The sequence below is a fragment of the Neovison vison genome, chromosome 8, assembly GCF_020171115.1.
Source record: "Neovison vison isolate M4711 chromosome 8, ASM_NN_V1, whole genome shotgun sequence".
NCBI classification, from domain to species: Eukaryota; Metazoa; Chordata; class Mammalia; order Carnivora; family Mustelidae; genus Neogale; species Neogale vison.
The window spans coordinates 1,588,605-1,615,943 of NC_058098.1; the positions used below are offsets into that span (position 1 = coordinate 1,588,605).

The 27,339-nt window shown below is 61.0% G+C and overlaps 1 protein-coding gene across 6 annotated transcripts; it reads right to left on the bottom strand.

Moving 5' to 3' along the window:
* Positions 1 to 398: 398 nt before the first annotated feature.
* Positions 399 to 27,301, bottom strand: SS18L1 (SS18L1 subunit of BAF chromatin remodeling complex). Of its 6 annotated transcripts, none has more exons than XM_044262722.1 (11): positions 27,168 to 27,299; positions 18,101 to 18,177; positions 17,359 to 17,443; positions 15,904 to 16,048; positions 15,158 to 15,355; positions 14,220 to 14,384; positions 13,790 to 13,894; positions 12,864 to 12,956; positions 5,988 to 6,107; positions 3,593 to 3,720; positions 399 to 3,084 (listed from the first exon to the last, which is right to left on the bottom strand). In XM_044262722.1, the coding sequence occupies exons 1-11, from the start codon at positions 27,210 to 27,212 to the stop codon at positions 3,058 to 3,060; spliced, it is 1,188 nt and encodes a 395-aa protein (XP_044118657.1). In that variant the 5' UTR covers positions 27,213 to 27,299; the 3' UTR covers positions 399 to 3,057. The 6 variants fall into 6 exon arrangements, with proteins under 6 accessions (XP_044118657.1, XP_044118656.1, XP_044118659.1 ...); XM_044262721.1 differs by having other exon boundaries at positions 27,144 to 27,297; XM_044262724.1 differs by lacking the exon at positions 27,168 to 27,299 and adding an exon at positions 18,496 to 18,613.
* Positions 27,302 to 27,339: the final 38 nt, after the last annotated feature.

Genomic DNA, 27,339 nt, shown 5'->3' on the forward strand with positions numbered 1-27,339 from the left:
ACGCGAACGGGGTCGCTTTTCCTCTACCTGTGAGGAGGCGCAGGATTGGAGGTACCGGATCGCCGGGTCGGACACACGCCTGCACTCGGGTCAGGCGACCGCCTCCCCCGTCAGACAGTGGCCGCCCCCATCAGAAAGACCCGCAGCTGTCCCTCCGACAGCCCGTCAGCCGCCTCCCGGGTCAGACAGCCGGCTCCCGCCGGACAGACCCCCGCCCCCCCAGCGGACGCCGGCCGTCAGACACGCAGCACCTCCGCCGGCAGGCACCCGCCGTCCCCGTCCGCCGGACACGGACGCCCCCTTCACACCGCCCCTCCCGCCCGCCAGAAGCCCCCGGCCGCTCCAGGACCAGGCGCCGGGCGTGGGTCCGAACACAAAGCACGGAAACTCCCGGCGAGGGCGGTTGGAAGAACCGGTTTATTCACACAGGACACAAGTCATGAGCCGTTTATGGGCGCCAAACCGACTGGAAAGGAAGGAACCGATGCGAGGTTTCCCAGAAAATGCGCTGCGCTCACCGGGGAGACGGATCGGACCTGCCCGATGCCGCGAGGGACGGCGAGCTCCACAGACCCGAGGGGACGGGGCGGCCGCCGCGGTGCCCGCTCGCCGCAGCACACACGCGGGCGGGGCCGGGGCCTCTCGGCCGCCGCGCCCGTCTCGGTCCACGGCCGGGGTCAGGCACGCCGCAGGAGGAAGGCGCCGGCATCCAGGTCTCCCTGGCGTGTCCGCCGGCCTTCGCTGGCCGCAGCCACAAGCGACAAAGCACCGCCGACCACACCGCACAAACAGCTCACTTCGGCCTAAGCGTTTGCAAACACAGGACGGAAGAGGAGACGGACGACGTCCAGTGAAAAAGAACTGCTGGCATCACTGTCCCCCACAGTGTTACATAAAGATGGACAACACGTTAAATAAACCTTCTGTTATTAATCATTAAATATATTAATACCAAAAATCATGTATAAATTAGGAAAGAAATGTACAAACTATTTCACAAAGTGCTTCTTAAAATATATACACAACATTCAAGAAATTCTTAATGTAAGACATTTCAGATTGAAGTTTTGGGATAAGTTCAAGTGTCCTTTTCTTTCAAAAAAGTATTAATACAGCACTTAAAAAAACCACACACACACATAAAAGGCATATTTGCAGATTGGCAAGGAATAAAATAAAACGACTTTCACAGTTATCTAGAATGTTTAACATTTTCAATGGGGAAATTTAGTCCCCGATTGACTTTGCAAATTAGTTCTATGAAAACTGCCAAGAAAGATCAGAACAAAAGCGAGGGAGACACCTCCCTAAATGAAATTGCTAATGTCTGTGTCATTTAGCAATTAAGAACTCTCAGTTCACCGATTTAACATAAATACATATTTTTAAGCCCTTACCAGTGTCAAGAGTTTTTAAAACCCATACGCCTCTAGGATGAACACTCCTATCCCAGCATGTGTGATTCTATCCCAGCAGAAGAGGGGAAAAAGCCTAGAATAGGAGCGGTACGCATCTGGGGGCAATCTTTAATCTGTACCTCGGTTCTTCATCTGTAAAATGGGAACAGTAATTGCCCCATATTTCCCAGTGTTGACTGTCAAGATTCATTCAAGCAACAAAACAAAACAGAAACAACATAAAATACCTTGTAAACTGTAAACCATTCAACAGCTCTGGATAAATAATTACTTTACACTTTCAAAACATTTCTGAAACTTACCAATTCAAAAAATCATCTTCAGTAGACCTGATATGCCAAGAATTGTTTTTGTTTTTTCTTTAAATTTTCTTGGTTGTTCTTAGAAGTATGTCAGCATTTATCCAAAGATGTTTTTAAAGTATGCACGTGGGTATTACTGTCCAGGTAAAAGTTGCCAGAATGTCTGTATTACTAATCAGTGAAATACTGGGTTTTTCCTTTGACTATGCTTTCGCAAGTGAGCTGTCTTTACCATTTGTATAGAATTTAAGTGGGATTTAATGTCCTAGGAATGTAAAATTTACTCAAATTTCCCCATATAAAACCCTTCCTTTTCGTTAGGAAGAACACAATAAAATCTATGGGGTTCTTTTTAAAAATAAGATCTGAATTTCAGATATCTATAAAAGAAAAAGGACGCTGGCTTGGAGATCTGAACAAGTAGGTCCTGAAAGAAATAGTATAAAACAAACAACTTGCCAACTGTTTGGGAAGTTTGGTATAAATATTTTATCAGATTAGAATTGGGCATATCAAATATTCAAATCCCAGAAACGACCATCAGAGAAACAAGGGCCAATGCCGGTCATTTCAGAGAACTGCCCTGTCTTTCCTTCAGAAACGACCCTCGTTCCTTCCCTGGGTTAGGCTAATTGTATGTTTATTTGGAATATACTCATTGATCCCTCTTCACTTTTTAGTACAAAAACAGGACATTTTGGATAAACACAATTGGCAAGAGACACAGGTAGCATGTGAGCATGGAAGCTCTGGGAAAGATTGTTCACAGCCAAACAAAGCGTATTTATCCTTTTCAGTGAGTAACAGAAACTGACCCAAAACACAGAAGATGCCCCCCGCATCGAGGCACAGGAAGAGGTGGCCATCCAGGGGCTGTGGCGTGTGTCCAGCTGTGGTGTAGCCAGTGAGAGACAAGTTTACAACCCACATTACAACAAGTGTGTGAGGAGTCAGACCCGAGGCCCGCTTATGTGAACACGTGGACTGCGGCATCCTGTCGCTGTGCCCCATTCCTGGGCACGGAACGCTGATGACAAAAGGATCCCTAACGCTAGCTAGAAACATCAAGGAGGGGAGACAAAAAGGAGACAACCTCTCCATTGTACGGACATACAATACTATACACAGCACCAGATATGTCACACCATCGAAGCGCTGTCTCTCGCCCGCGGTGCACGCTCGGCATCACACCCAGCATGAAATGTGCACGCGTCACATGCAGACGCTGTGTGGGGCGGAAGGGCGACCGAGAGGTCATAGCTCATCAGAACTGCCACTGGCCCGACCATCCCTGGAGGGACATGCCACCGCAAGGCTCTAACAAGAGTGCTCGTTCCTTACTGCTGGTAATTTCCATACTGGCCCTGCAAGAGACCAAAACACATGTTACACTTCCCGAGTCAAGAGTCAAAGTGGCAGCGAGGACCCCCCCCCCCGCAAACCTGGGATTAGGGCCGGAAGGAGGTATAAAAATCAAGCAAGCCAACAGCTCTCTGCCTAGAGCTGTGGGGCAAGGCAGTCGCTGGCTCTCTGAAAGCCATCGTCCAAGCCTGTGGCTAAGGATTGAAACCAGGTCAGTGAGGCTCCTCACCAGCTTCCCCCAATAAGCGCCGCCCGCCCCCCGCCCCGTTGCCAGGAGCCAGCAGCAGGGCTGGATGCAAACTTGGGCTGGGGCGCTCTGAGGCCAGAGCCACTCAGCCAGCCACGTCTGACCCAGGTGAGTGTACGTGCAAAGGTGATTTCTCAAACCCTCGCGGGCTCAGAGAATGAACATTCTAGACAGGAGCTGGGCAGCCAATTCGTCTCACGCGTTATTCCGCGCGATCAGGAGTGAAACCTTCATCATGTCTCCACGGACGCGCCGGGTCTTGCCTGCTCATAGCCGTAAGGCCGCTGCTGCTGGGCGGACGGGCCCGTCTGGGATGCCCTGTAGCTTCCGTACTGCTGGCCTTGTCCTTGCTGGTAGCCGGAGTACTGCGAGGCAGCTCCCTGGGCCGGCCCTGAGGGCGCATACCAGCACCGTGAGAAGGAGAGGCAGCACGCGCCCTGACCCTCGGGGGCGCCTGAAACCCCAGCCCACTCCTCCTCAACCCACAGTCCCCCCAGCATGAGGGCACTGAGCGTGGGAGCAAGGCTGCCGGCGGGCCCCCTGCGGCCCGGCTGGGTCACAGGCTTCCTGGCAGTGGCGAGTCCGCCCTGGTGGTCGCTGCAAACCCGCCCGTTAAGTACCACAGCAGCTGCTGCTCGTGGGCATTCCCGTAGAAACTCAGGTGAAGCCTTTGGAAAGAACTAATAAAGGCAAGTAATTGCTCAAAAGATGCTATTTAATGAGTCATGGTTGCAACAGGTTGGGCAAGAACCTGAAACTGCGGCTCTCCTTCCCCGCAACGCGCGCCGGCACCGGTGAGCCCAGGAAGACACCTCACGCAGGGGGCCCTGCCTGCCACCTTATTTTTCCAGAGCCTCCAGGGTGGTCCCGAGGTGTGGAGGCAGAGCCCCACCGCCCGCATGAGCTCCTGCAGCAGGGCCCGCGGCTCCGGAAGGAACGGGGCCCAGCTCTGCGCAGGCGGGAGCGGGGAGGCTCCTGTTCACGTCTCGCCGGGACGCTTCAGGGGGAGACGCGTGCGCGTTCTGTGAGCGCTCCCGGAGCTCCCTCTTTTGACGAACTAATCACCTACTCTTCAGGTCATAACAACGGCTTCCGGCGTGTATTCTGAATGTTAACCACATGCCCGGCCGTCACGCGGTGGCAACAGGAGGCGGCTGTCCTGTGACGGCAGCACTATTAGTACAACTCCCCTCCCCCTCCCGCCCGCCCCCAGCACCCCGGGTTCTGGGGAGCGCAGCCCGTGTGCATCTTGGGGGCGGGTTAGCACGGGGAGAGCCTCATGCACTTGGGGCTCTCGGCAGACCGACCCAAAGGCTGGGGGCCGGAGCAACTGTTTCAGGTGGATCTGCCTGGGGAGGACGAGGCCCACAGAGGACCGGGCACATGTGCAGGCTACTATCCGGGCAGGACGGCCCTCAGTGAGACAGAGCCTGCGTTCCGCTGATCTCCAGTGGACGGGGGTCTTCCCTTGTTACTACTGCAGCCCGAGAAGCTCCCTCTGTCCGCTTCTCTGTCCCACGGGCCTGGAGAACAGTATTTGTTGGCAGGCTCCACAGCAGAGCCCGTGAAGACCCGCTGGCCCCCGGGCACTTTAGGGAAGCCTCACAGGGTGAATAAAAGCCAGCGAGCGGGTGTGTGCTTCTAGAAGCTGCCGCCATGCTAACCCATACGTGGGCTGTCTCAGGTGACCATGTGGCTCAGAAAATGCCCACCTGACCGCAGCCCCTGGTCCCTAACGCTGTTCTCCCATCGGAGGACCCAGAGCACCTGTGAGACATGCTGCTTCTAGGGCTAGAGCACGGAGAGTGCCGTGGTCCCAGAGAACAAGGAGATGCTCAAAAACAAAAGGATGGGAGCACGACAAAGGGACTGCAGGGCCTCGGGTCCCTAAAGGCGAAGCTGGACGATCTGAATCAAACAGAGAAATCTAGGATCTAAGCTGCTGTGTAAACTGAATACAAAGAATACATGTTGATAAATGATTAATAACTAATCATTCATTAATTACTCTGCCTTACAGAGAAATTCCAATTCTTCCTTCCAGAGCATGGGTTGGGGTCAGTGGCTTGGTTCCAAAGATCAGAAAAGGTAGAGGACGAAGGGATAACTTGATGGCGGGGGACCAGGGACCGGGGTCAACATCGGAGGCCAGTCATGCTGACAAGGGATAAGAAGAACTTGCCCCCCGTGAGGTCTTTCCAAAGCCCACGGCCCAGTCTCATCCTGAGGAAAACCTCAGACAAGCCCAACCCGAGGATACCCTACAAAACACCTGCCCAGTCTTGCTGACGACCGGCAAGGTCCAGAAGGACAAGGATTTCCCAGGTCCGGTCCCAGCCCAGGGGAGCCTAAGGAGACGTGAGACTCAGTGCCAAGGGGGATCCCAGATGGGTCCCGGGACGGAGGAGGACAGTCAGGCACACGAGTGAGAGCTGAATGAACTGGGCGCTCAGTCCCTGGCAGCGTGCCGGCGGGAGCTGCTGAGCTGTGACGTGGCACCGCGGTCGGGCGAGGCGGACAGCCGGGCCCCTCTCGGCACTAGCTGCGCAGCTTTGCAGGAAATCCAAACTCTTCTGAAGGAAGCCGACTAAGCGTCCACTGCGCAAGCGGCAGCGTGACCGTGCGCGGGGGCCTGCGCAGGGAGGCGCTCCCTCTTACCGTAGCCTTGCTGCTGCCCGGGGTAGGTCTGCTGGTTGGAGTACTGCTGCTGGTACCCTGCCTGCGGCTGGGCTGCGCCCTGCTGGTACCCCGCCGGCTGCTGGCCGTACTGCGAGTTTCCTGCGGGGGAAGGAGACACACGGTGCGTTTCTGGGCGCGGAGGCATTCCTCCCGCCACTCACGACGCGGGGCCCTTGGAAAAGCCCCGGACCAGCTCAACTGCTTCAGGATCTTCTCTTTCACAACGATTCGAGTGTGGAGGTACAGCCGAAGTGACACCATTAACACAATTTAAAGCTAATACAAGTGTTTTGGGTTGAACTGTGCCCCCCCGAAAGGTACGCTGAAGCCCACATGTCACGTACCTGTGCACGTGCTTTAGCAAAGGCTCTCCGCAGATGCGAACAGGTCAGGGCCTGCTGCACTGACTAGAATGGGCTGCTTATGGCAAGAGGGCACCTGGACACGGACCCAGACCCGCAAGAGGGACCTGGACACAAAGCCCCACGACGGCCGAAGCGGAGAGTGAAGTAACATGCCTACAAGCCAAGGACACCAGGACTGCTGGAGCCTGTCGGAAGCTGGGAGAGGGTCTGGGGCAGACCCTCCAGTTGAGCTCCCGGAAGGACTAACCCTGCTGCGCTTGGATCTCGGCCCTTGGGCTGCCAGAGCTACGAGAGTGATTTTTGCTGCGCTCAGCAGCCCCGTCTGCGGCACCTCGCCACACAGCCCTCAGTGCCAGGACAGCCGCACAGCAGGCCTGCAGCAGGGACTCGGAAGGAAGCACGTTTCAGGCTCTGATCAACTAAACGTGCCCCTGAGGACGGAACTAAAAGGCACAGTGCGGTGTGGGAGTGGAAACAGACACACCCCGACGGTCCTGGACTGAGATCCGTAGAGCGCAGTGACCCCCAGGGTGTTCTCCATGCACACCTCGTGGTGTTGACTCCTGCAGGGTTATTCGTTGGAGAGGCCGGCAGGTCAGCCAGTGAGAAATACCATCTCACCAGTAAGGAAAATATGGAACGTGACTGCAGGCCACCGTGCATCCCAAGCAGGTGACAGGTACCCCGAATGCTTCCCTTAGCACCAGGAGATAAGCACATTGTACAGATGGGGGACTAAGGCGCACCGCCCGGTGGCGCAGAAGCCGGCACTCAGACTCGGGAGTCGACAGTCCGGGATGGCCCAGGAACTCCAGAAGGGAAACTCAGGGACGTTCCAGTCCATGGCTGACGGACACGCTGAGGTGAGCAGTGGCTACCAGGACACTCCTTGGAGACTGCTTCTATAAGTTCACGTGAGACAGATATTTCCCTCTACAGGTTTTAAAAGTTTGTTTAAGTAATCTCTATACCCAACATGGGGCTCGAAGTCATGGACCCAAGATCAAGAGCCACATGTTCCAGTGACTGAACCAGTCAGGTGTCCCCACAACGCCTTATTTTTAAAAATCTAGCCTGTCAGCATCCATGCCCAAAGCCTCATCTGGAAGAAAGCCCATGGTAGGAAGCGCGGCTGAGGAAAGGAGGGAGGGCACCACCGTACCATTCCTGAGCGGGCAGCACGAACAGCCGGTAAACCCTTCCTGCAAACATCTGGACGCAGGTCGCAGGGGCTGCCGTTCCAGAGCACTGTGGGAGTGACATCCCACTCACGGTTTTCAAAACACCTTCGCGAAAAGACCAATTAAAGTCTAGTGTTGTTTCCTTTGGAATAGGCCTTTACTCTGTCTTCAATTTGTAGTAAGTCCTGTCCCCAATTCAGGCAAACCCACTTCTCTAGAAGGAAGGGCATGGAGGGGACAAGGGGCCGTCACTTGACTGCAACACCCCACAGCAGATGACTGGCCGGCCCAGAAAAGACACAGCAGCCCCCTTCTCTGTGGGGGATCCATCGCAGACCCCGTGGACCCAAGAAGCCAAGGGCAGGGCCACGCCTGCACACACCGTGCGCTCCCCTCCGCACGCACGCACCCGCGGTCAGGTGTCGTGATGAACGGGGCACAGCCAGGGAGGGTCAGGAACCACGGACGCCACAAGACAGCCTTCACTATGTGCAGTGACCAAAGTTGTGCGAATGTGGCCTCTGGCTCTGGAAACGCCTTCTGGTCCTGGGCTCACCCTCCGGTGTTGATGCAATGATGTGACCTGAGCAACGGGAGCAGGGGACGAGCGGGAGGGAGCATCTGACCCCTCTGACCCTGCGTCGGGGAAGAGGACTACTATAGTTGGCTATTTTTTCTTTTAAATCAAAACATGTCCCGGGGTACCTGGGTGGCTCAGTGGTTAAGTGTCTGCCTTTGGCTCAGGTCATGATCTCAGGGTCCTGGGATCGCATCCCACATCGGGCTCCCTGCTTCTCCCTCTGCTGCTTCCTCTACTTGTGTTCTCTGTCAACTAAATTAATGAATCTTAAAACAAACACACAAACCAGATCCTGGAGACGTCGTTTTTAAGCAGAAGCCTTCTGGAGAGCCGTCACCGTAAAGGTTTGCACACCCCACGGGGACTCGAACTGCAGCCACGAGGAACAGCAGATGCTCCGACTCCAGGGCGCGTCCTCCCTGCTGACCCTGCACACCCTCCGCGTCTCCACGGTTGCTCCCTGCCTTGGGAGGCCCCGAGCTCTGAGGGACTCCTTCCTTCCAGCCGGTGCAGTCCCGGCGGGGCGGCGCGGACCCCGGGTGTGGTGCGCAGCCAGCGGATCTGCATGGCCGAGTTGCAGAGCAGTTCTCCGGGGCCTCAGATGGTCGGTCGCTCCGCGTATTCTCAGCTTTACACCCCCTTTCGCTCTTTTCATGGTAACCGATTCAGGAGCTCAGTCACGTGCACCTAGCCGACGGCCTGGCACACAGTAGGTACACAACAGATGTGAGCGGGGTGCCGCGGAGAACCTCGGCTCTGCTCCCATGCAGATCTTCCCTTCTGCGGAGCCAAACCCCGTAGCCAGGGGGCCCGCTTGAGGAACGTGGGCACAAGGAGCCACCGGACTCAGCCGCCACCAGGAGCTACAGCCCAGTGACTCACTGATGCGTTTGATAAAACTACTTCTAGAAACAAGGCTGTGCCTTGGGGACACCACGGGCTATCCCGGAGCAGCCGCCGTCCCCACTGGTCTGGGCGTTTACTCACAGGGGTCACGCCATTCTCTGGGGCAAGACCCTGGGGACCCCGAGGACAGTGCTGTGACCACGGGGCTTGGGGTGTTGATGAGTCTGGATGGCCAAAAGGTCAGGCCGCTTTGATTTTCAGTGACAACTGGTAACGTTTATCATTTCTAAGTTTAGCTTTTGCACAGGCGGATACGTTCATGTGACAGAAACGTAAAAGTGAATGTGGCCCCCCTTCAAGAGTTTCAGGGAAGGCCACCTCCAGCCCTGCCGGCTCCCCAGCCCCGTCCCCCACCCACAGCCATGGTCTCACACAGAAAGTGGCTCCCCTGACACCCTCCTCCTCGACACCAGGCCTGAGCACATGGCCCAGCCCAGAAGAATCTGCCGCAGCAGCCCACAGGGAGTTCCGTGTCTTTTAACAGACTCGGTGCCTGGGGCATGGCACAGGGGACACGGGCTCCTTCCAGGCTTTGCTGCAGCAAACCTCGCAGCCAGGAAATACAGCAGGACGCCCAAGCTGCCGTGGGTTGCTTGGCAGGACCCCTCTTGGCGAGCGGTGTCTGCCTGGCTCAGTGGGCCCCTCGACCTCTTACTCCGCCCGGCCTGACCTACGGCAACCTGGCCCCTTCCCGGCGCCGGCCCTTGCAGGCCGGCGGCCTCTCATTCTGTGGGGCCACACAAGGTCCCTCAGATGCCGCCTCCTGCGAAGCCCCCAGCACCAGCCCCCTGTGCTCCACAAACCTCCTCATCCCGTGGTGGGACCAGCAGCTTTACAGGAAACATTTTTATTGGGGCTTTGGTCCACCCCCTCATTGCTTCCACTCAAAACCCTCCACCTCCACGGGGTCACAGGCCGCTTGGGCACAACCGTCTTCTCAAAGCACGACACCAGCCGCCTCACGACAAGGCCTGGCAATGCTGCCCACCGTGGGGAGACCTGACCTTGTATGACGAGTACGTGGAGTCCCAGCCACAGGTCCCATTAACGAGATGGAATAAAACGCTTCCAGATTCAGGAGGAAGCCGTGCCATCTGCCACGCTTGCCTCCGAAGAGCTAAGTGTTCCCGCAAATTTTCCGTCAGTTACGGAAGGCAAGAACACGGAACCCAAAAACGAAGGAATAAAAAATGTGCACTTCCAAGTTCAAAAGGCTGAGTGCACGTCCGGGGCTTGTCTTTGGGGAAGTCATTTCTGCCTTGGACCCTCACCTGAATAAAGCAGTGGTAAGCCGAGGCCCCCTGCGGGCGGGGAAGGCGGCGCACGGGCATCCGGGGACAGAAGGCAGGGTGGGCGGGGGTGTGTTTGCAGGGAGATGCTCCAGGCGGCTGACCTCCTTCTGGCAGGCTGGGACCCAGAAGCGCGGATACCCGAGCGCACCCAATCTACCTGGTCAGCCTGTGGTCCCTCGAACCTCCTGTACTCACGCCGGTGACCCCGGCCGGCCGACACAGCCAGGCACCTGCAAAGCTGCCATGGGCCAGGGTCCCATCTTGGGGGCGGCCCAAGGTGAGGGGGAGGGAGGCACACAGAGAGAACACTCCCTGACGCCTGTCTTCCCCAGGGGCAGCGGACGTGAAAAGCAGCTGAGGTTCGACTGGAGAGGAAGAGCATTTGGGGCACCTGTGTGGATGGGGGAAGGGCCAAGGTGGTCCCCGGTGGGACCTTAGGGTGGTCGTTAACAGAAGGCAAGACCAAGGGCAGTTGTGGTGACTGAGAAGGCACAAGGAAAGCGTTACCTGTTCACCATGAAGGGCCAACACTTAACCAGTTCCTAAAAATAATAAGGAACATCGAGTCCCTCATGAATAATTTTACTTTGAGGCGGTTGGGATGTTTCAGTTCTTTGGTTCTATACCCACCATCGGGTTCCAAATTCAGCCAGGGGCGGCAGCCAGGTCACTGCAGCAGCTTTGAGAACAGGAGGGGCCGACGTGGGCTGCCGCTGGGGTCGTGGGGAAGACCTGGCTCGCCGGGTGACTGCGCCGGGCACACGCCGTCTCGGGGTCTTGGAGCCAAACTCCCCAGGAGAAGAAGGCTGGGTCTGAGCCGTGTCCCTGAGCGGCACCAAATGTGTGGACGTGGGAAGCCGCTGCAGGGGACACTCGTAACCGACCTCAGCACAGCCTTCTGGGTGATTCTCCTGTAGTCTCCAGATGCCCTATGACCTCCTAGCATTGTAAGTAAAAAACCAATCTGCATGTGGAAAACCGTGCGGCAGTTCTTTAAACAACTAAACACAGAATCACCCTATGACCCATAATTCTCTTCTGGATGTAAATGCAAAAAAAACGGAAGCCGGGACTCGAAGAGAGCTTTGCACACCCACGTTCAGCGTTCCCAACAGCCGGGAGACAGAGGCAACCTGGAAGTGTCTGTCGACAGCTGAGCGGATGCGCGCACTCCAGTGCAGCTCCGCAACGAAAGCAACTCAGCCTGACACGCGCTACAGCACGCGCACCGAGGGGAGCTCCTGCTCAGCGAGCCGGGCCAGTCAGCATGGCAAAGACCGCAGGGTCCCACGGACGTTAAGGCCCTAGACTCATCTGTGCAGATGGTGGCGCGGTGGGCACCTGGGGTGGGAAACGGGGAGCCGGGGTCGGACGGGGCCAGAAGATCAGTGTGGGAAGAGGAGCAAGTCCGGGAGACGGACGGCGGGACAGTGACTGCACGGTGTGAACGGGCTTCCTGCCACTCAGGCACGCTCAGAAACGCCCCCAGCGGTAACGTGTATTTTTAGCATAATTCTTCTAAAAAGCCACCAAGGGGCGCCTGGGTGGCTCAGTGGGTTAAGCCACTGCCTTCGGCTCGGGTCACGATCTCGGGGTCCTGGGATCTAGTCCAGCGTGGGGCTCTCTGCTCTGCAGGGAGCCTGCTTCCTCCTCTCTCTCTCTCTGCCTGCCTGTGTGCCTGCTTGTGATCTCTGTCTCTCAAATAAATAAATAAAATCTTTAAAAAAAAAAAAAAAGCCACCAAAAACATCTGGATTCCCAAGCTGCCTGTTTCACGTTTATTGCTTTTCCTTCCTCCGGGGCCCTGCTGCCAACCCTCACCCTGTCCCTACTTTGGACACCCGGACCAGGAAGCCGGGGCCAAGCCCGCTGCGCCCCGCTGCCTGGGACCTTAAGGTTTTTTCCTCTCTTGGGGTCTCCCAAGGGCGGGGGAAGTACCTTCGCTGTTTGGGGGCCCCGCTGAGAAGCAAATGTGCGGGGACCTCCCGCTGGAGGCTGGATGTCGGGCGGGCGGGAGTATTCCCAGCAGGGACCGGGCGTGAGCTAGTCACTGGCTTCCCTGACGAAGCCGGTTCTCTCACCCCTGCCTGCCTCACCTCACCTCCACCAGAAAGCCCCCCGGGGCAGCTCCACTGAGGGAGGCTGGGGGCGGTGGGGGCTGCCGCAGGCTTTACCACGCCAGCAGCTGTCCGAAGAAGTGGCCGGGCTGGACCAAAGAGGCCTCACGCTCCAAAGGCCCTGCCCGGCTGGCTCGGGGCCGGGTGGGCTGAACCTTCCGGCTGAACCTTCCCACTGAGTCTGGAACTCTGGACGGGCTTCGACGGAGCTCACGGGCCCCAAGCGGCTCAGCCGGGCCCGACGGTGGAGTCTGGCCCGTCACCCCCACGCGGCCAGTCAAGCCCCCTCCACCCACCTGCGACGTGAACGGGGACGCGCCACCTGCATGTGCAGCCTCGGCAGGCGACTCGGCCCCGGAGCCCCACCACCGGCTGCGTCCGCGCGTCCGACGGCCAGCTGTGTGCGCTGCTTACCGCCCTCGTAGTAGTGCTGTGTGGACTCCTCAAAGGACCGGTCGTAGCTCTGCTCCGTGTAGGACGACTGCTGGTAGGCGTAGTCGCCGTGCCCTGCGGCAGACAGAGGCCACGTGCCGTCAGCGAAGGCCCGGACGGCCGGGAACCGAACGGGCAAAGCTGCTGGCTCACGAGCATCCTGTGCCGGACCTGGATCCGTTTTCCCTGCAGAAAGCCCAGGAAGGGGCTTCCGACCGCCACCCAGCCTCCGTTTCCTCCTTTAAGACGCAAACTGCCACCCTGCGTGTGGGCTGGGCGTGAGGACCCGCGGAGCACGGTGTGTAAAGGAGAGAGGGTGTGTCAGCACCTGCCCCGCGAGGAGCCAGCACTGCCACCGGGCCGCGGGCTCCTGGGGCACCCACTGGGGTGCACCCTGCACCCTCAGGAGGCCTCTGTCACCGTTCCCTGGCGGGGGCGCTGCCACCCCCTACCTCCTATGTGCTCCCTGCCTGGTGTCGTCCTCCTCCCCAAACGCCCCCCGCCCTCTAGGACCACTGTGCAAGCCACCTCCAAGCCTGGGACCCTCGAGGAGCGGCTGACAGGTAACACGGGATGAAAACAGCGGACGCGGCTCAGCGGCGCCTCCTGCAGGCCTCTCACGAGAACCCTGGTGTCCCTCTTGGGAAACTGTCTCGTGCACCTGCTCATCCCAGCCGTAACCCCTACTGCGTCTCGGGAAAGGGGATGAGGGGCCTTGAATCTGTGAGCAGCCATGGCCTGAGACCAGCCCGGCCCACCCTCATCCCCAACACACTCGGGCAAGGGGCCTGTGGGGGCTCTGCTGGCAGAAGTTGGGGCGACGCGTCGAAACAGGAGTGACCAGAGAGCAGCAGCCGGGAGCCACCGAGGTGCCCGGTGTCACGGCACAGCGCGGGTGTGGGCCTCACCATCGGGATAGTACTGCTGGCTCATGGGCTCCGAGGCGGCCTGGCTGTGGCCGTACTGCTCGCCGCCGTAGTACTCCTCCTGGCCCAGGTACTGCTGGGACGACCCTGGGGGTGGACAGCACGTGGGGGGACATTAACTCAGAACACTCCCGTCACAAGATAACCGCCCCCCGGCCGCCTGGGTATTCTCCCCCATGTCCAGACCCGGACACCCGAGACTTGGAACTTATAAATACAAGCGCCCCAGCCGACTCCAGCCCCTAGAGCAACTCGAGCCAGGTCCGCCTCTAGGAGCAGCGCGGGCTCTCAACCTTCTACGCCCCGTGAGCCCCACACAGCTCCAGACCCCCCACCCCCTCGCTCGATGCTGAGGACCGTGCAGAGCCCCCCACCCCAGGTTGTCGGGGAGGAGGCGTGGCGTGGGCAGTACCTTGCTGGGAGGGCCGGTAGGGCGCCATGGGCCGCTGGCCCATCATGGAGCTGCCCTGGCCGCTCTGGCCCATCATGGCGATGGACGACTGGCCCTGGTAGTGCTGGCTGCCGCCCTGCGCCGAGTTGTAGTGGGACGAGGCTGCCTGCTGGTGCATCATGGACACTGGGCGACACGACAGACCCGAATAACCCCGAGAAGCTCCCTGGGAGCACCCTGACCCCGCGCCCCAGACCCCAACGACGCCCTTCTCCCGGACGCAGACCTCAGCTCCCGGGCTGCCCCTACACACTGGGGAATCGCCAGTCCTGTCCTCCTGCACCCCCGAGGCTGCTCCCAGGGAGCCAGGCCTGTGTCCACCCGGGAGACCTGGCCTCTAAGGCCCCTGGAGGGCGGTCTCTGCCCCCTGCCCTCCGGTGATGCCGCCCCTGCTCAGAACCTGCTGGGGCAGCACTGAGGAGAATCATGTCAAAAACAGCAGCCAACAGGTGAAATCTATTTTAGTAAGATTTTTATTTGACTCCATATACCCAAAATACTCTTACTTTCAGTATATAATTGATAATAAAAATACACTAAGGAGATACTACACATTTTCCCTTTCTGTATTAAGCCTCTGAACCCTAGTGCCTGGTGTTCTGGGACATCTGCATTTGGACCCGATGGTACCCAGTGCTCATGTCTGTGGCCTGCACCTGCCTACACTGCCCCCCATCCCAAGTGAGCCTGACTCTGTCCCCTGAGGAGGAGATGTGTCGCCCCTCGTCAGAGCCCTCCCCAGAGCTGCCACAGGAAACAGCGGAAACTCAGATCCCAGGGTCCCCCCCCCCCACTTCAGAAGGGCCCCAGGACCCTGTGTGCAGTGTGCACACATTTCAGAGGGCCCCAGGGACTGTCCCAGGGTTGGGGGGGTGCTCCAGGGCTGAGCAGGGCAGTACCTGGGTTGGACTGCATGTTGATGTTGGCCCGTGACACGTAGTTGCCGATGGCACCCTGGCCCTGCAGGGGCACGCTCTGTGACGTGGGTCCTGAGTGGCTGTAGCCAGGCCCCGAGCCATGGCCGCTGCCAGACATACTCATGGAGGTGGTGGGCAGCGTGCTTTGGGCTGTCTGCTGCATGGACACGTGGTTTGGACCTGCCAGGAGCACAGGGAGGGCCTCAACCCCATGGAAGCCTGGCCTTGCTGCCAGACACCCAGAGTTCCTTCACGTGACTGCGGGGACAGAGACTAGCCCATGGCCAACGGCGCCCGAATGAAGTGACGGTCAAGTGCTGAGCGAAGAAACAAGCATGCGCGCTGACCGAGGAGAGGACCCGCTGGTTTGCTCTCGCAGGGACAGCTCCCAAAGGCTAGCGACGGTTCCTGCTCCAAGGGAACCGTTCTGTTCTTGTTTGAAAAGATCCACGTGGAACCCCACACGTTGGACGTGGCTGTGATTTGACAGTATCAAAGCAGAGTAGAGGATCTGGAGTGCTGGATTCCCTTTGCAGGTGACCCCCCCCATGCTCGGGCGCCCGGGCACAGCAGCAGACCAGCAGCCAGGGCCTCAGGAGGAGGGAGGGCCCCCGTGAGGCTCTGCAGGGCACGGGGAACCCTACTGAGACAGCAGTCACCCAGAAGCCTGCGCAGCTTACGTGCTGCGGGGAGCCATCCCCAACCCTGAAGGGCTCAGGGCTACTCACCGTTGCCAATCTGGCCCTGCATGAGGGAGGACGGAGGCAGGCCCGTTCCAATGGCATCGCTGAGGCTGCCCTGGGAGTGCAGGCTCTGGCTGGAGCCGCTCTGGGACAGCGCTCCGGGGCCCAGGTTCATGTTCTGGGTTGGCGGCTGAGGGAGACAGGGAGGTAACAGGGACGTGGTTAACCCAGAAAATAAGCACCTGAAGCCCTCCAGGGCTCGGGCGGCTTGTGAGATCTACCTGTGTTTCACGGCCACCTGGCAAACGTCTACAACCCCCTGTGGCTCTCACATTTGATCAGCTGTGGATGACCAGGCCCCACCACCTCAGGCCAAGGGCACGACACAGTAAGCATTCTCGTGGGAACATTCAGAACTTAAATCAACACGTACTCAGCGATTCAAAGGTGGGCCCCCTTTCCTGGGGATGCAGCGAACCACCTGGTCAGCCCACCAGACTGCACTGTCCTCACCTCACTCCACAGCCCTCGGCTGGCCAGGATTCCGTGTGCCCCTCATCCACACCACCCCACGCCCCAGAGCCTTTGCACAGACCGCCTTGTGCCTTAGCCTTGGCATTCCCATTGCTCCTCCTCTCTGTGTGCTCTGCCTACTGCATGCCCCACTCTGACTGGCGTGGAGGGGGCATGGGACTGAGTGACCCCTGCACCCTCACCTCCCGGATCCAGACCAAACCGCAGCTCTGAAGCCTCAGACGCATGAGCTGCCTAGACCCGGCCAAGAAGACAAAGTTCCCAGCAGGATCTTCTGTGGCTTCTGGGGTAAGGAATCACAATTTCATAGGCCAATCATGTTGGTTTAATGATTTTATCAGTAAAACACTTCCTGGCATTTATGATGTAACTCTCCAGGGGACTTGGGGACATCGAGAGATAAGCCATTCCCGGTGACAGGGTTGTCCTGGAACCTCCCTGTGCATCACGGCCAACACAGGCTGGGCCCTCGGAAGGCTGCGCCTTCTTGTCCCCTGTGCGGAAGGCGGCCACCACCGGACCTCGTCTTCACAGCAGTAATTTGATTTTGGGAAAATGGGTTTTAAAAGGTCAGAAAAAAACCATTTACATGGACATTTGCAGTGTCCCCGCACTGGGGACTGCGGTTTTGCTGGGAGGTCAGAGCTGTGCACGCCCCCCACCCTTCCAACAGCTCATCCCGCAGCACTTCCTGTCCTCCCCGGTCCCGCCTCCCACCATGTTTAGGTTTGAAACCTCGGGGTCACCTCCCTTGGCTAAAGAGACTGAAGTCACAATTCTGAACAGTCCACTTCAGAGCCTGCTGGCTGGCCACTCGACCCCTTCCCCCGCGCCTATCTGTGACTTGGTCACTGCAGGTGACGCGCTCAGACCCCCCCCCCCCACCCGTGGCAGCCTGAAGCTTCGCCTGAGCTTGCTGGGCTAGGGCGGGCCCCCGGCCCCGGGCCCCGGGCTGTGGGCACTCACGGCAGGGAGCAGGGACTGCATGTTCTGGTTGGAGTCTGCGATCGTGGCCAGGTAGACCAGGTTCCGGTGCAGGATCTGCTGGTACCTGCAGGTCAGGGGCACGCGGTGAGGCAGAGGGGCCCGCAGGCCCATCGTAGCCAAGCCCCCGGGGGGACAGACCTCTGACACTGCCCGGGGACAGGACGGGTGAGAGAGCGAACTGTGGTCTAGGACAGAGCCAGACAAGGACCAAGGTCCAGCCTGAGTCCTGAGCGGGATCCTCTCTGATGACAACACGTGGAAAGACCCCACGATGGTGGCCAAGGAGGGGGGTGTCAGCAGGTCTGTTCAGAGAATGGTGGGGGAGGCGGGCAGGAGGCACAAGACAGAGACTGAGGGAGACCAGGAAGAAATGCCAGAAAACAAGGCCTACTCCATCGGACCCTGAAACCGGGCTGACTCGACACCTCCGCGCCCCTGATAAGGCTCCCCCAAACAGGCCGGGGGGATACGGGGAGAGCCCAGCGTGGCGGTGGCTCACACACGTCAAATCTGTGCGGGGCTCGGACAGCTGGCGCTCGCGCTCCTGCTCTGAATCCAGCCCTGGGGGTCACCTGGGGTCCCACCCGGAGAAGCTCACGGTCCCCTGGTGTGTCCACCAGCTGTACCCTCTCCGCCCACACTTGCGTCTTCCTCCAAACCCTCTGCCCTCCTTGGAGTGCCATTCTCTGAGGGGGACCGCTGTGGCCCGCCGGTCACTTACTGGGCGCACTCGGCCGTCTTGCCCTTGCTCTGGTAGTCCAGAATGCACTGGATCAGATGGTGGTTCTCATCCAGCATCTGCGGGGGAAGCACACGTGAGCACGGCCACACACGCGTCTGCGGTGCCCGCTCGACGCGGACGATAGGCCGCCTGCGGGAGGCGCTCCATCGGGGCACGCCGGCGACAGTCACCGGCGTGCGGGTGTTCATAAGGGAGGCCTGGAACTCTGCCACGCCAGCACGGCCAGCAGGACTGAACACATCCCACAGCCCGGGCTAAGCACAGCCTCCCACATGCCAGGGTCCACCCTCCGCAAGCCCAGGGGCAGGCTCTGGGTCTTGCGCTCGGCAGAGGAAATCCCACAGTCCACGGGACTTGCCCTCTAGGACCCTTACCGCAGAGCGACCGGTCCGCCCGGCTACGTCGGGCCTGGAGTGCGCGGGAGGGACGCAGCTAGGGACAGCCTAGGGACAGCCTAGGGACACCCTGGAGGCGGCGAGGGAAGAAGCACGGGGAGGTCTGACGGGAGCAGGGGAAGCACGGGAGGGCTGCACCGGCGGGGCGGGGGTACGACCAGGCAGCCTGCCCTGCCGGCAGGGGTCTCGTGGGCACTAGGCATGGCCAGGGCAGGGGGCGGGGGCACGCCTGGCCGCACACAGAAGATTCGGCTCATTCACCGCCGGTGCTTGGACCCGGCTTCTGTCCTCGGTGAGGAGGGGCAGGGCTGGACCCAGGACAAACGCTGCTGTCCACAAAAAGCTCTTTATTCAGACACCTGTGCTAAAGGAAACATCTAGGCCTTTGCCCCCAACAAACAGTGCCTGGTCACCGCGGCGCAGGTTCTCCCGGGCAGGCGCAGCTCTGTAGGCCCCTGAGCCAGAGGAGGGGCCCACCCACTTGCCACTGGCCAGAGGACACACACCCCCTCTCCCCGGGCACTGCCCTCGGACCTCAGAGTCCTGTCCTCGGAGCTTGGGGCTCAAGCCCGACCACGGAGGGTTGACTAGGGGCAGAGGGCCCCCCTCCAAGGCCAAGTGTGCCGGGAGGCCCCATATGAGCCACCCCTGCCCCCAGCCTCTGGGACCCAGGCCTCGGTCTCTCTTGCTCGAAGAGCTCTGTGCTCCCCGGCTGTGGGCGCGCACCCCCAGTTCCGTGACTTCCGCAGAGGCCAGGAGCCTGCCCAGGTGGGAGAGGCGGAGGGGCTGGGGGGGGGGTGTCAGGGCCCGGAAGGACCCAACCACTGGCCCCGCCCCGGCTTCCGCGCCCGCCACGGGCCGGGACGACCCTGCCCCAGACGCTCCAGACGCTGGAGCCCAGGGTGCGGCCCACGGCAGCGGCAGCCGTCCTCGCCGTCCCCACGCTTCCTGGGGGCACGGGGACACGCTCGCCCGGAAGGGCGAGAAGAGGAGAAATCAAGGGACAGAGCACGATCGCCACGACGTCAGAAACACGCAGGACAGAAGGCCAGGCCAAGGCGGGCGAAGGGCGGCCGGCCCCCTGGACGCCCCGAGCTCCGACCCCGGCGCCGCCGGGGCGCGAGGCACAGGCCGCGGCTGCCCTCACCGCACGGCCGAGACGGCGGCGGCCGCAGGTTCCGGAACTGGGGGGCGGCGGCCGGGCTCCCGCGAGGAGACAGCCGCTCCGGGCGCCCCGACAGGGCCCCTGCTCCCCGCAGGAGGCCCGTGAGTCGGTCCGAGGAAGGGCGGCTGCGGAGGCCGGAGCGCGGCCCCAGGGACAACACGGCCGCTGCGGACCGCGCCCGGGCCCGGAGCCGCCACGGGGCGCACCTGCGGGCCGCGCAGGGCGGAGAGAACCGCCCAGGGCCGGTAACGTCCCCTGCAGCGAAGGAGACGCGTCCGCCAGTGCGAGCCCCGAGCACAGCACGGACCCCGCAGCACAGGGCCCTGGGCGGCTTCTGTACTGACCGGGGCAAAAAACCGCCAGTGGCGGCGCCTGGGGGGGCTCAGTGGGTTAAGCCTCTGCGGTGGGCGCGGGTCACGGTCTCATGGTCTCTGGGTCCTGGGATGGAGTCCGGCTCTCTGCTCCGCGGGGAGCCTGCTTCCTCCCCTCCCTCTGCCTGCCTCTCTGCCTACTGGTGACCTCTGTCTCTCAAATAAATAAATAAAATCTTAAAACAAAAAACAAAAAAAAAACCCCACAAAAAACCGCCAGTGGAAGGGCTGGAATACAAAACTAACGAAAACTCCTAGAAAACAGATTAAAAAGACTGAAATAGAAAACAGAAAAGATGACAAAATTAGAAAAACAATCCAAGTGGCAAGGAACTATTCTTCCCAGACTTCTGGAAAGAAAACACATGGACAAATTTCATTCAAAAAATCGTTCAGTGTGTTTCTTCAGAACTAAAGGATGTGACTTTCCAGACTAGAACTTTCTCCCAGGGGCCAGTTTGCCAAAAACATCGAGGACAAAGAGAGATCCTAACAAAGAATGGACTGCGAAACCACGGCATTGAGTTCTTTCACACAAGCCAGAAATTGGTGAACCTGGAGGAGCAATGGCCTCATCCCGAGGGGAGGCTTCCTGAGGAAACATGACCAATCTCGAGGGGGGCCTTCCTGAGGAGAAATGACTGACCCTGAGGGAAAACTTTCTGAGGAAAGGTAACAAATCCTGAGCTAGACTTCCCAAGGAGAAATTACCTGTCCTGAGGTGTATTGGGGGTGGGGGGAGTCTTCCTGAAGTGAGATGGTCCATCCTGAGTGAGACTTCCTGAGAAGGGATGACTCAATCTCAAGGGGAGGCTTCCTGAGGAGACATGACTGATCCTGAGCAAGACTTTCTAAGGAGGGATGACCCAATCCTGAGGGGAGCCTTTCTGAGGAGAGATGACCGATGGATCACGAGCAGGACTTCCTGAGGAGGGATGACCCAATCCAGAGGGGAGGCTTCCTGAGGAGAGAGAACCAATCCCGAGCAAGACTTCCTGAGGAGAAATTACCTATCCTGAGGGGGGTGTATGTGTGGGGGGGTGTGGTGTGAGTTGAGACTTTATGAGAAGGGATGACCCGATCTCAAGAGAAGGCTTCCTGATAAGATAGCCAATCCTGAGCAAGACTTCCTGAGGAGAAATGATTGATCCTGAGGGGAGGCTTCCTGAGGCCACATGACTGATCCTGTGCAAGACCTTCTCAGGAGGGATGATCTGACCCTGAGGGGAGGCTCCTGAAGAGAAATGACTGACCCTGAGGGGAGGCTTCCTGAGGAGTCATGATCCGGAGCAGGGCTTTGAGGCCGGATGACCTGATCCTGAGGGAAGGCTTCCTGAGGAGAGATAACCAAACCCGAGCAAGACGTCCTGAGGAGAAATTACCTATCCTAAGATGTGTGTGTGGGTGTGTCTTCCTGAAGAAAGATGATCAGTCCTGAGCGAGACTTTGTGAGGAGAGATGAACCCATCTCAAGAGAAGGCTTCCTGAGGAGATAGCCAATCCTGAGCAAGACTTCCTGAAGAGAAATGAACTGATCCTCAGAGGAGACGTCCTGAGGAGGTATGACCGATCCTGAGCAAAACTTTCTGAGGAGGGATGACCTGATCCTGAGGGGAGGCCTCCTGATAAGACACGACCAATCCTGAGCAGGACTTTCTGAGGCGAGATGACCGAGGAGGTTTGCAATACCATCTGGAGGGGCCAGTGGTGAGGTCAACAGTGAGTTATGGCTGGTGAGTGGCGGTGAGATCCTTGTCTTGGTGTCTCTCTCCCATCTCTGCCCCTCTGATCTTCCCACCCAAAGCCATCAGGCTGAGACAGCCTCTGCTCCTTTGTGGACATACGCCTCCCTCACCGTGTGTACAGGTGGAGCAGTTTCTTCCTTCTGGCTATGCTGGTCCTTTTCTACTCTGACGTTTTGTCGGAGATTATTCTGTATCAGCAAATAAGGTACCACCTCATGGCGCCCGAAGCTCCTAAGTTGCCTAACGATCCCACGTGGGATTCGCTTAGCCTCACACCTTCTGCTGCTACACAAAAGGGCCACAGTGCTCGCCGCCCCCAACACGCGGGGGATGGACACTCGAGGGAAGCTCCTAGGAGCAGCCTGCGGTGAGAGGGAGCGACCCCGGCCGAGCGGACGACAGCCGCGTGAGCATCACAGGGGGTGAATCAGCACTTGGCACTTCCGCCGCCCCTGCCAGCTCCGGTCTCGGGCAGCCACGCAGCTCCCGGATCAGCCACCGGGGAGCGCACGAGAGCAAGTGGCGTCAGGCTCCACTGAGGAGAGCCAGTGCGACCCAGCAACGATGCGACGTGATGTGAATTCGGGGTACGGGTTTAAAAACAAAACCCACGCGCACGTGCCAGGCGTTCTCGGGAGGAGCTGGCCCTGCCGTGTGGCTCCAGCTCTGCGTCCGGCCCCCGCGGCCCATTTCCAAAAACTAAGGACACGGCAAAACGCACTAAACGTGACCACGACAGCAAACACGCTTCTGTCTTCCTGAGGGCACGCGCGAGTCGCTTCCCGTGTTCAGGGCTGCGGGCGCGCGCGGATGCCGGTCACCGGCAGCAAGACCGCTCGGCTTCGCGAGAGCTTCCGGGCGCAAGGGACAGGCGCGTGTGCCCTCAGAGGCGCCCCGCTCGCGCGCGTCTTGCCCAGGGCGCAGCGGCCCCGTGTTCTTCTCGGGACGACCGTGGACTCGCCCCCGTGCCCCGCCATCCGGGAAGGGCCCGTCACACGGTTTCAGATGACGCGGATAAATGCCGGTCAAGTGAGGCTGCCCAGCGCCTTCCTGGGCCCGTCGCCTGGCTTAGCCAGAAGCACAGCCTGTGAGGAACTCACAGCGTCACCCGTGTTCAAGCCGAGGAAATGAGGCGCAGAAAGGCTAAGTCTGAAGATGGGAGTCCGGGAAGCTCCCCTGCGGCCCCGTGGGCTCCCATCCTCGCCCCCTGCGCAGGGGCCTGCGGCCGCCCCACCTCCCAGCACCTCCGCGCGGACCGGACAGGAACCGCCCCGGAGCCGCGCCCTCCGCACGGGAACCGCACTGGCCGAGCGCCGCGGGACTGAGTTACGAGACCCCTCTTTGCAGCAACATCTAGCAACTTCTCCCTGGAGCCTTCGGACTAGTCACGTTCGCGGCGCCAGGCGGCCGTCAGGGCGCGCTCCGCAGGTCAGGCGGGAAGGACCGGCGCGACCTCCTCACACGTCCTACAGGACGCGGGGCCGTGGGGCCGCCCCCCCCCCGACTCCTGCCCCCGTGGGGCTGGGGAGCCCAGCGCCACCGGCCTCTGAGTCCCGAGCACGGGGCAGGGGAACGGGGCAGGGCGGAGGGCCAGAGCCCGGGAGTGCCCTGGGGGACCAGCCGTTAGCGTCCTGTGGCAAACCCCGGCTGCTGCCCGTCCTCCGCCTCGAAGCTGCACACTCGGCTACGGCGAGGAAAAGCGACGCGCGCCCGCGGACGCGAGCCCCGCACTTCCCTCAAAGGCTTCCTCGGCCTGCGGGCCTGCGGGGCCCTGCGGGGCTCTGCGGGGCCCAGGCAGCAGGCGGGGCGCAGCCTGTCTCCGGACGGGCGCGCGGTGGGAGGGCTCGGCCGCCCCACGGGGCCACCCACCCCCGGCCTGTGCTCCCGCCCGCACCACCGCCTCCTGTCCCTGCGGAGGGGACGACCGCTTCAGTGCTTCCCTTGACCCGGGCTCTGCTCCGGGGACAAGGCTTTCCGGCCCAGCGGCCTCAGACCATCGGTCAGCCAAGGCGGGGCTGGGCCTCCACGGGCCATCTGCAGTCGGGGGACAGGTCACGGCACTCTCCTTACCGAACCAGCCCGCGTTCGTTAACCCAAATTCCAGGTCTGAGAGAGCACAGGGCAACCGCCCCCAATCTCGGTGGCCACCCCTCCCCTCTGGGCCCCTGGAGGCCAACGGGGCCCCGGACTCAGAGCCCGGGCAGGGCACCTGCCCTCATGCGGCTCACCTTCCCACACTGGACCTGCACTGGCAACAGCCCCGGGGCCCAAACGTCTACCAGCTCCGTCCCGCTCCCGCAGAGCCCGCCTCCCCACCGCACAGCCGGGCGCTCGGAGAGACGGACACCGTGGCCACTCGAAAACCAACACTAGCAGTAACGGACGACACTGACATTTACTAAGCAACCGCTGTGTGCCCCGCAACGAGGAGGGGTCTGCACGGCAGCCAAATGCCGGTGCGCACGGCCCCCTCTGCTGTGGCCACGCCCAGCCCCACCGCCTGTGGACATGACCGCCACCCGGACCCCAGCCCTCCCGTGCCTGCGAGCAGGGATTCCGGCGGCCCCAGCCAGGGGGAGCTGTGAGGGCGGATCCCAGCCTGCAGGCCACCTAGCCAGGTATGGGGACCCCGGGAGTCTGCTGGGACACACTGCCCATCTCCACCTCAGGGACCCTGGCAAAGTCCCATTCCCTGTGGTTGGCAGAGAAGGGCAGTCCTGCCTACATCTCCCACTGCAGCGCAGCGGTGTCCGGTCACCACGGGAGAAAGGACGGCAGCACACAGGGCAGACTCCGCCGCTCCGGCTGGCCCTCCCCGCTGTTCCTGGTTTGGTCCCATGACCTGCTCCATGCAGGCCACCAGTGCGACCACCCTCGATTCCTTCAATCTTTCATACGCTTCTATGACCAGGCCATGCGAGACCACCTGCAACGCCCTCGATGTTCTAGACCCCTCCTACTCTGCACCTTGGTTTTCCTAGTCTGGAGTACTGCTGCCCCCCATGCCCTCTGTTCGGGGTTGCACGGTGGTCCTCAGGGCGTTGCGTTTCAGTGTTCATCCCCAGTGTCCGCCAACGCAGCCTTATCCGGAGGTAATGATCCTTGCAGGTGAGATCAGACGGACAAAGAGTGGGCCCTAAGCCCTGTGACTGGCATCCTCGAGGGAAGAGGGGAATCTGACACAGAGACGAACACCACGGGAAGACCAAGGCAGAGATGGGGGTGACGCGTCTACGTGCTGGTGGCAACAGGAACTCAGAGAAAAATATACAGCAGACCCTCCCCGAGAGCCCAGAAAGTCACCAACCCGCCAACACCTACATTCTGGACATCAGGTCCCCAGACTGCGAGAAATTACATTTCCGCTGTTTTTTTTTTTTTTTAAAAGATTTTATTGATTCATCTGACAGAGATCACAGGTAGGTAGAAAGGCAGAGAGAGGAGGAAGCAGGCTCCCCGCTGAGCAGAGAGCCCAACGCAGGACTCGATCCCAGGACCCTGAGATCATGACCTGACCTGAAGGCAGCGGCTTTAACCCATTTGAGCCACCCAGGCGCTCCTACATTTCTGCTGTTTTAAAGCACTAAGTTTACGAGGACATCATGGCAGCCCCTGAAAACGCACACCTCTGGTTTCCCCGACACCTCCAGTGACGGATGGCGGTTGCGCGTGCTCCCGTGGGCCCCGAGCCCCGACTGCGCCCGGCACAGCGCCAGGCTAGACACAGACGAGGGGTGACTCAGTGACTCGCAAAGGTCTGGGTGCTACACTCGCCACCTTACTGCCGGGACAGGGTGAGGGAGGGGACACCTGACTGGACCTTCAAGGCTGAGGCGTAGTTTACCCGACAAAGTTCTGCTCAAATGCGCCCTAAGGTCAAGCTACTTCCCGGTCCGCCCGACCATGCTGGCTCCAGAGGAACCCGGCTTCTGCCAACCCTCCACGCGGGAGTGGAGGACGCGCGCCTCCGAGCCCCGCAGCCTGCCCAGCGGAGCCCCGGCTGCATCCACGGGCGGCTGCCCAGCAAGGCAGGTACCGGCCGGCTCACCCCGCCCCCCCCCCCCCGGGGCACACCGGCTGAGCGGCCAGCCCGGACCCAAGAGACGGACAGCGGGCTTCCCTCTCGGATCGGCGTCTGGGAGCAGGGCCCGCCGCGCTCCCCTCTGCTGCAGACTTGGGGGAGTGCTCGCGGGGGCGAGGGCACAGCGCAAACAAGGAAAGGACCGTTCGGCCAAAGGCAGCTGCGGAAACGGTCACCGCGCCCATGACGTCTAAGCTCCAAAAAGCCAAACTGCCAGGGGACCCCCTTGGACTTGGGGCCAAGCGCGCCTCTGAGCCTCTGCCCAGCCGAGCCCCGGCCATGGATCAGTCGTGCTCCGGAAGCGCGCTGTCCGCGAGTGTCTCCCCGCGAAGCGCGAAGCTCCGCTAGGTCTCGGGCTCCTCATCTGTGACACGGACGACGGTCACCGTCGCAAAGCATTACGCGAGATTAAGACCTGTAAAGCCCTGGGGCCGCGCCGGGCGCGCGGAACAGAAAACAGCGCGCGCTTCTCCGTCCGCGGGTCGCGGCTGCCCGGTCGCTCTCCCGCTCACAGCCTGCGGCCGCGGCCGACCCCCGCGCGCCAGAGCCGTCCCCGGCGGGAAGGCGGAGGACAAGGTCCACAGGTCCTGGCGGGACCTGGAGGAAGGGACCCCTCGGGGGCTGCTAGCGGGGGCCGGGGCGGACGCGGCCCCCAGAAGCCCGAGGGCGAAGGGGAAATCGGGGCGGCCACCCGCGACGCAGGGGACACTCGACGGGAACGGCTCGCGCCGCCGTCCTCCTGGAAGCGCCTGCTGAGGGGCAGCGCGAAAACTGAGGGCGCCGGGCTCCGAGCGTCGGGCCCCGGGGCGGGAGGCCCCCGCCGCGAGACCCAACTTCGGACGCGGGGACGCTGGCAAGCGAGCCGGGAAAGTTTGTCAGGTGAGGAGGCCGCCGGGTGGCCGCTGCCAACGCCGGACCCGCGCGGGAGGGCGGCGCAGCGCGGCCGGCAGGGCGACCCCGGGCCCCGCGCGCTCCGGGAGGGGCTCCGGGTCGCCGCTCGGCGCCCCCCCCACGCCCCCGCGGGGGCCTCGCAGGCCCGGGCTCCGCGGCCGAGCGGCGGGCGGACCGGGGTCGTCCCCCGCCACCACCTAGCCCGAGCGCCCGGACGCCCCGCCGCCAGCCGGGCGGACCCCCGGCCCGGTCTCCCCGCCGAGCGGGCGAGGGCGGCGGGGGGCTCGGCGGGGTCGCGGCGGTCGGCTGCGCCCCGGCTTTGTTCGCGCCCCGCGCCCGCCCCGCGCGCCCCGGCCCCGCGCGCCCCGGCCCACCTTCTGGATGGTCTGCTGCGTGACCTCCCCTTTGCCTCGCGGCCGGGCGGACGCGAAGGCCACCGACATGGTCGCGCGCGGGATCGGCCCGAGATCCTCGCGGCTTCTGCTCCGGCGGCGCTCGGCGGCCCCGGGCGCTCATTCTCCGCAGTCGCTGGGGGGCGGGGGGGCTAGGGGGCGGGGCGGGGGGCGCGGG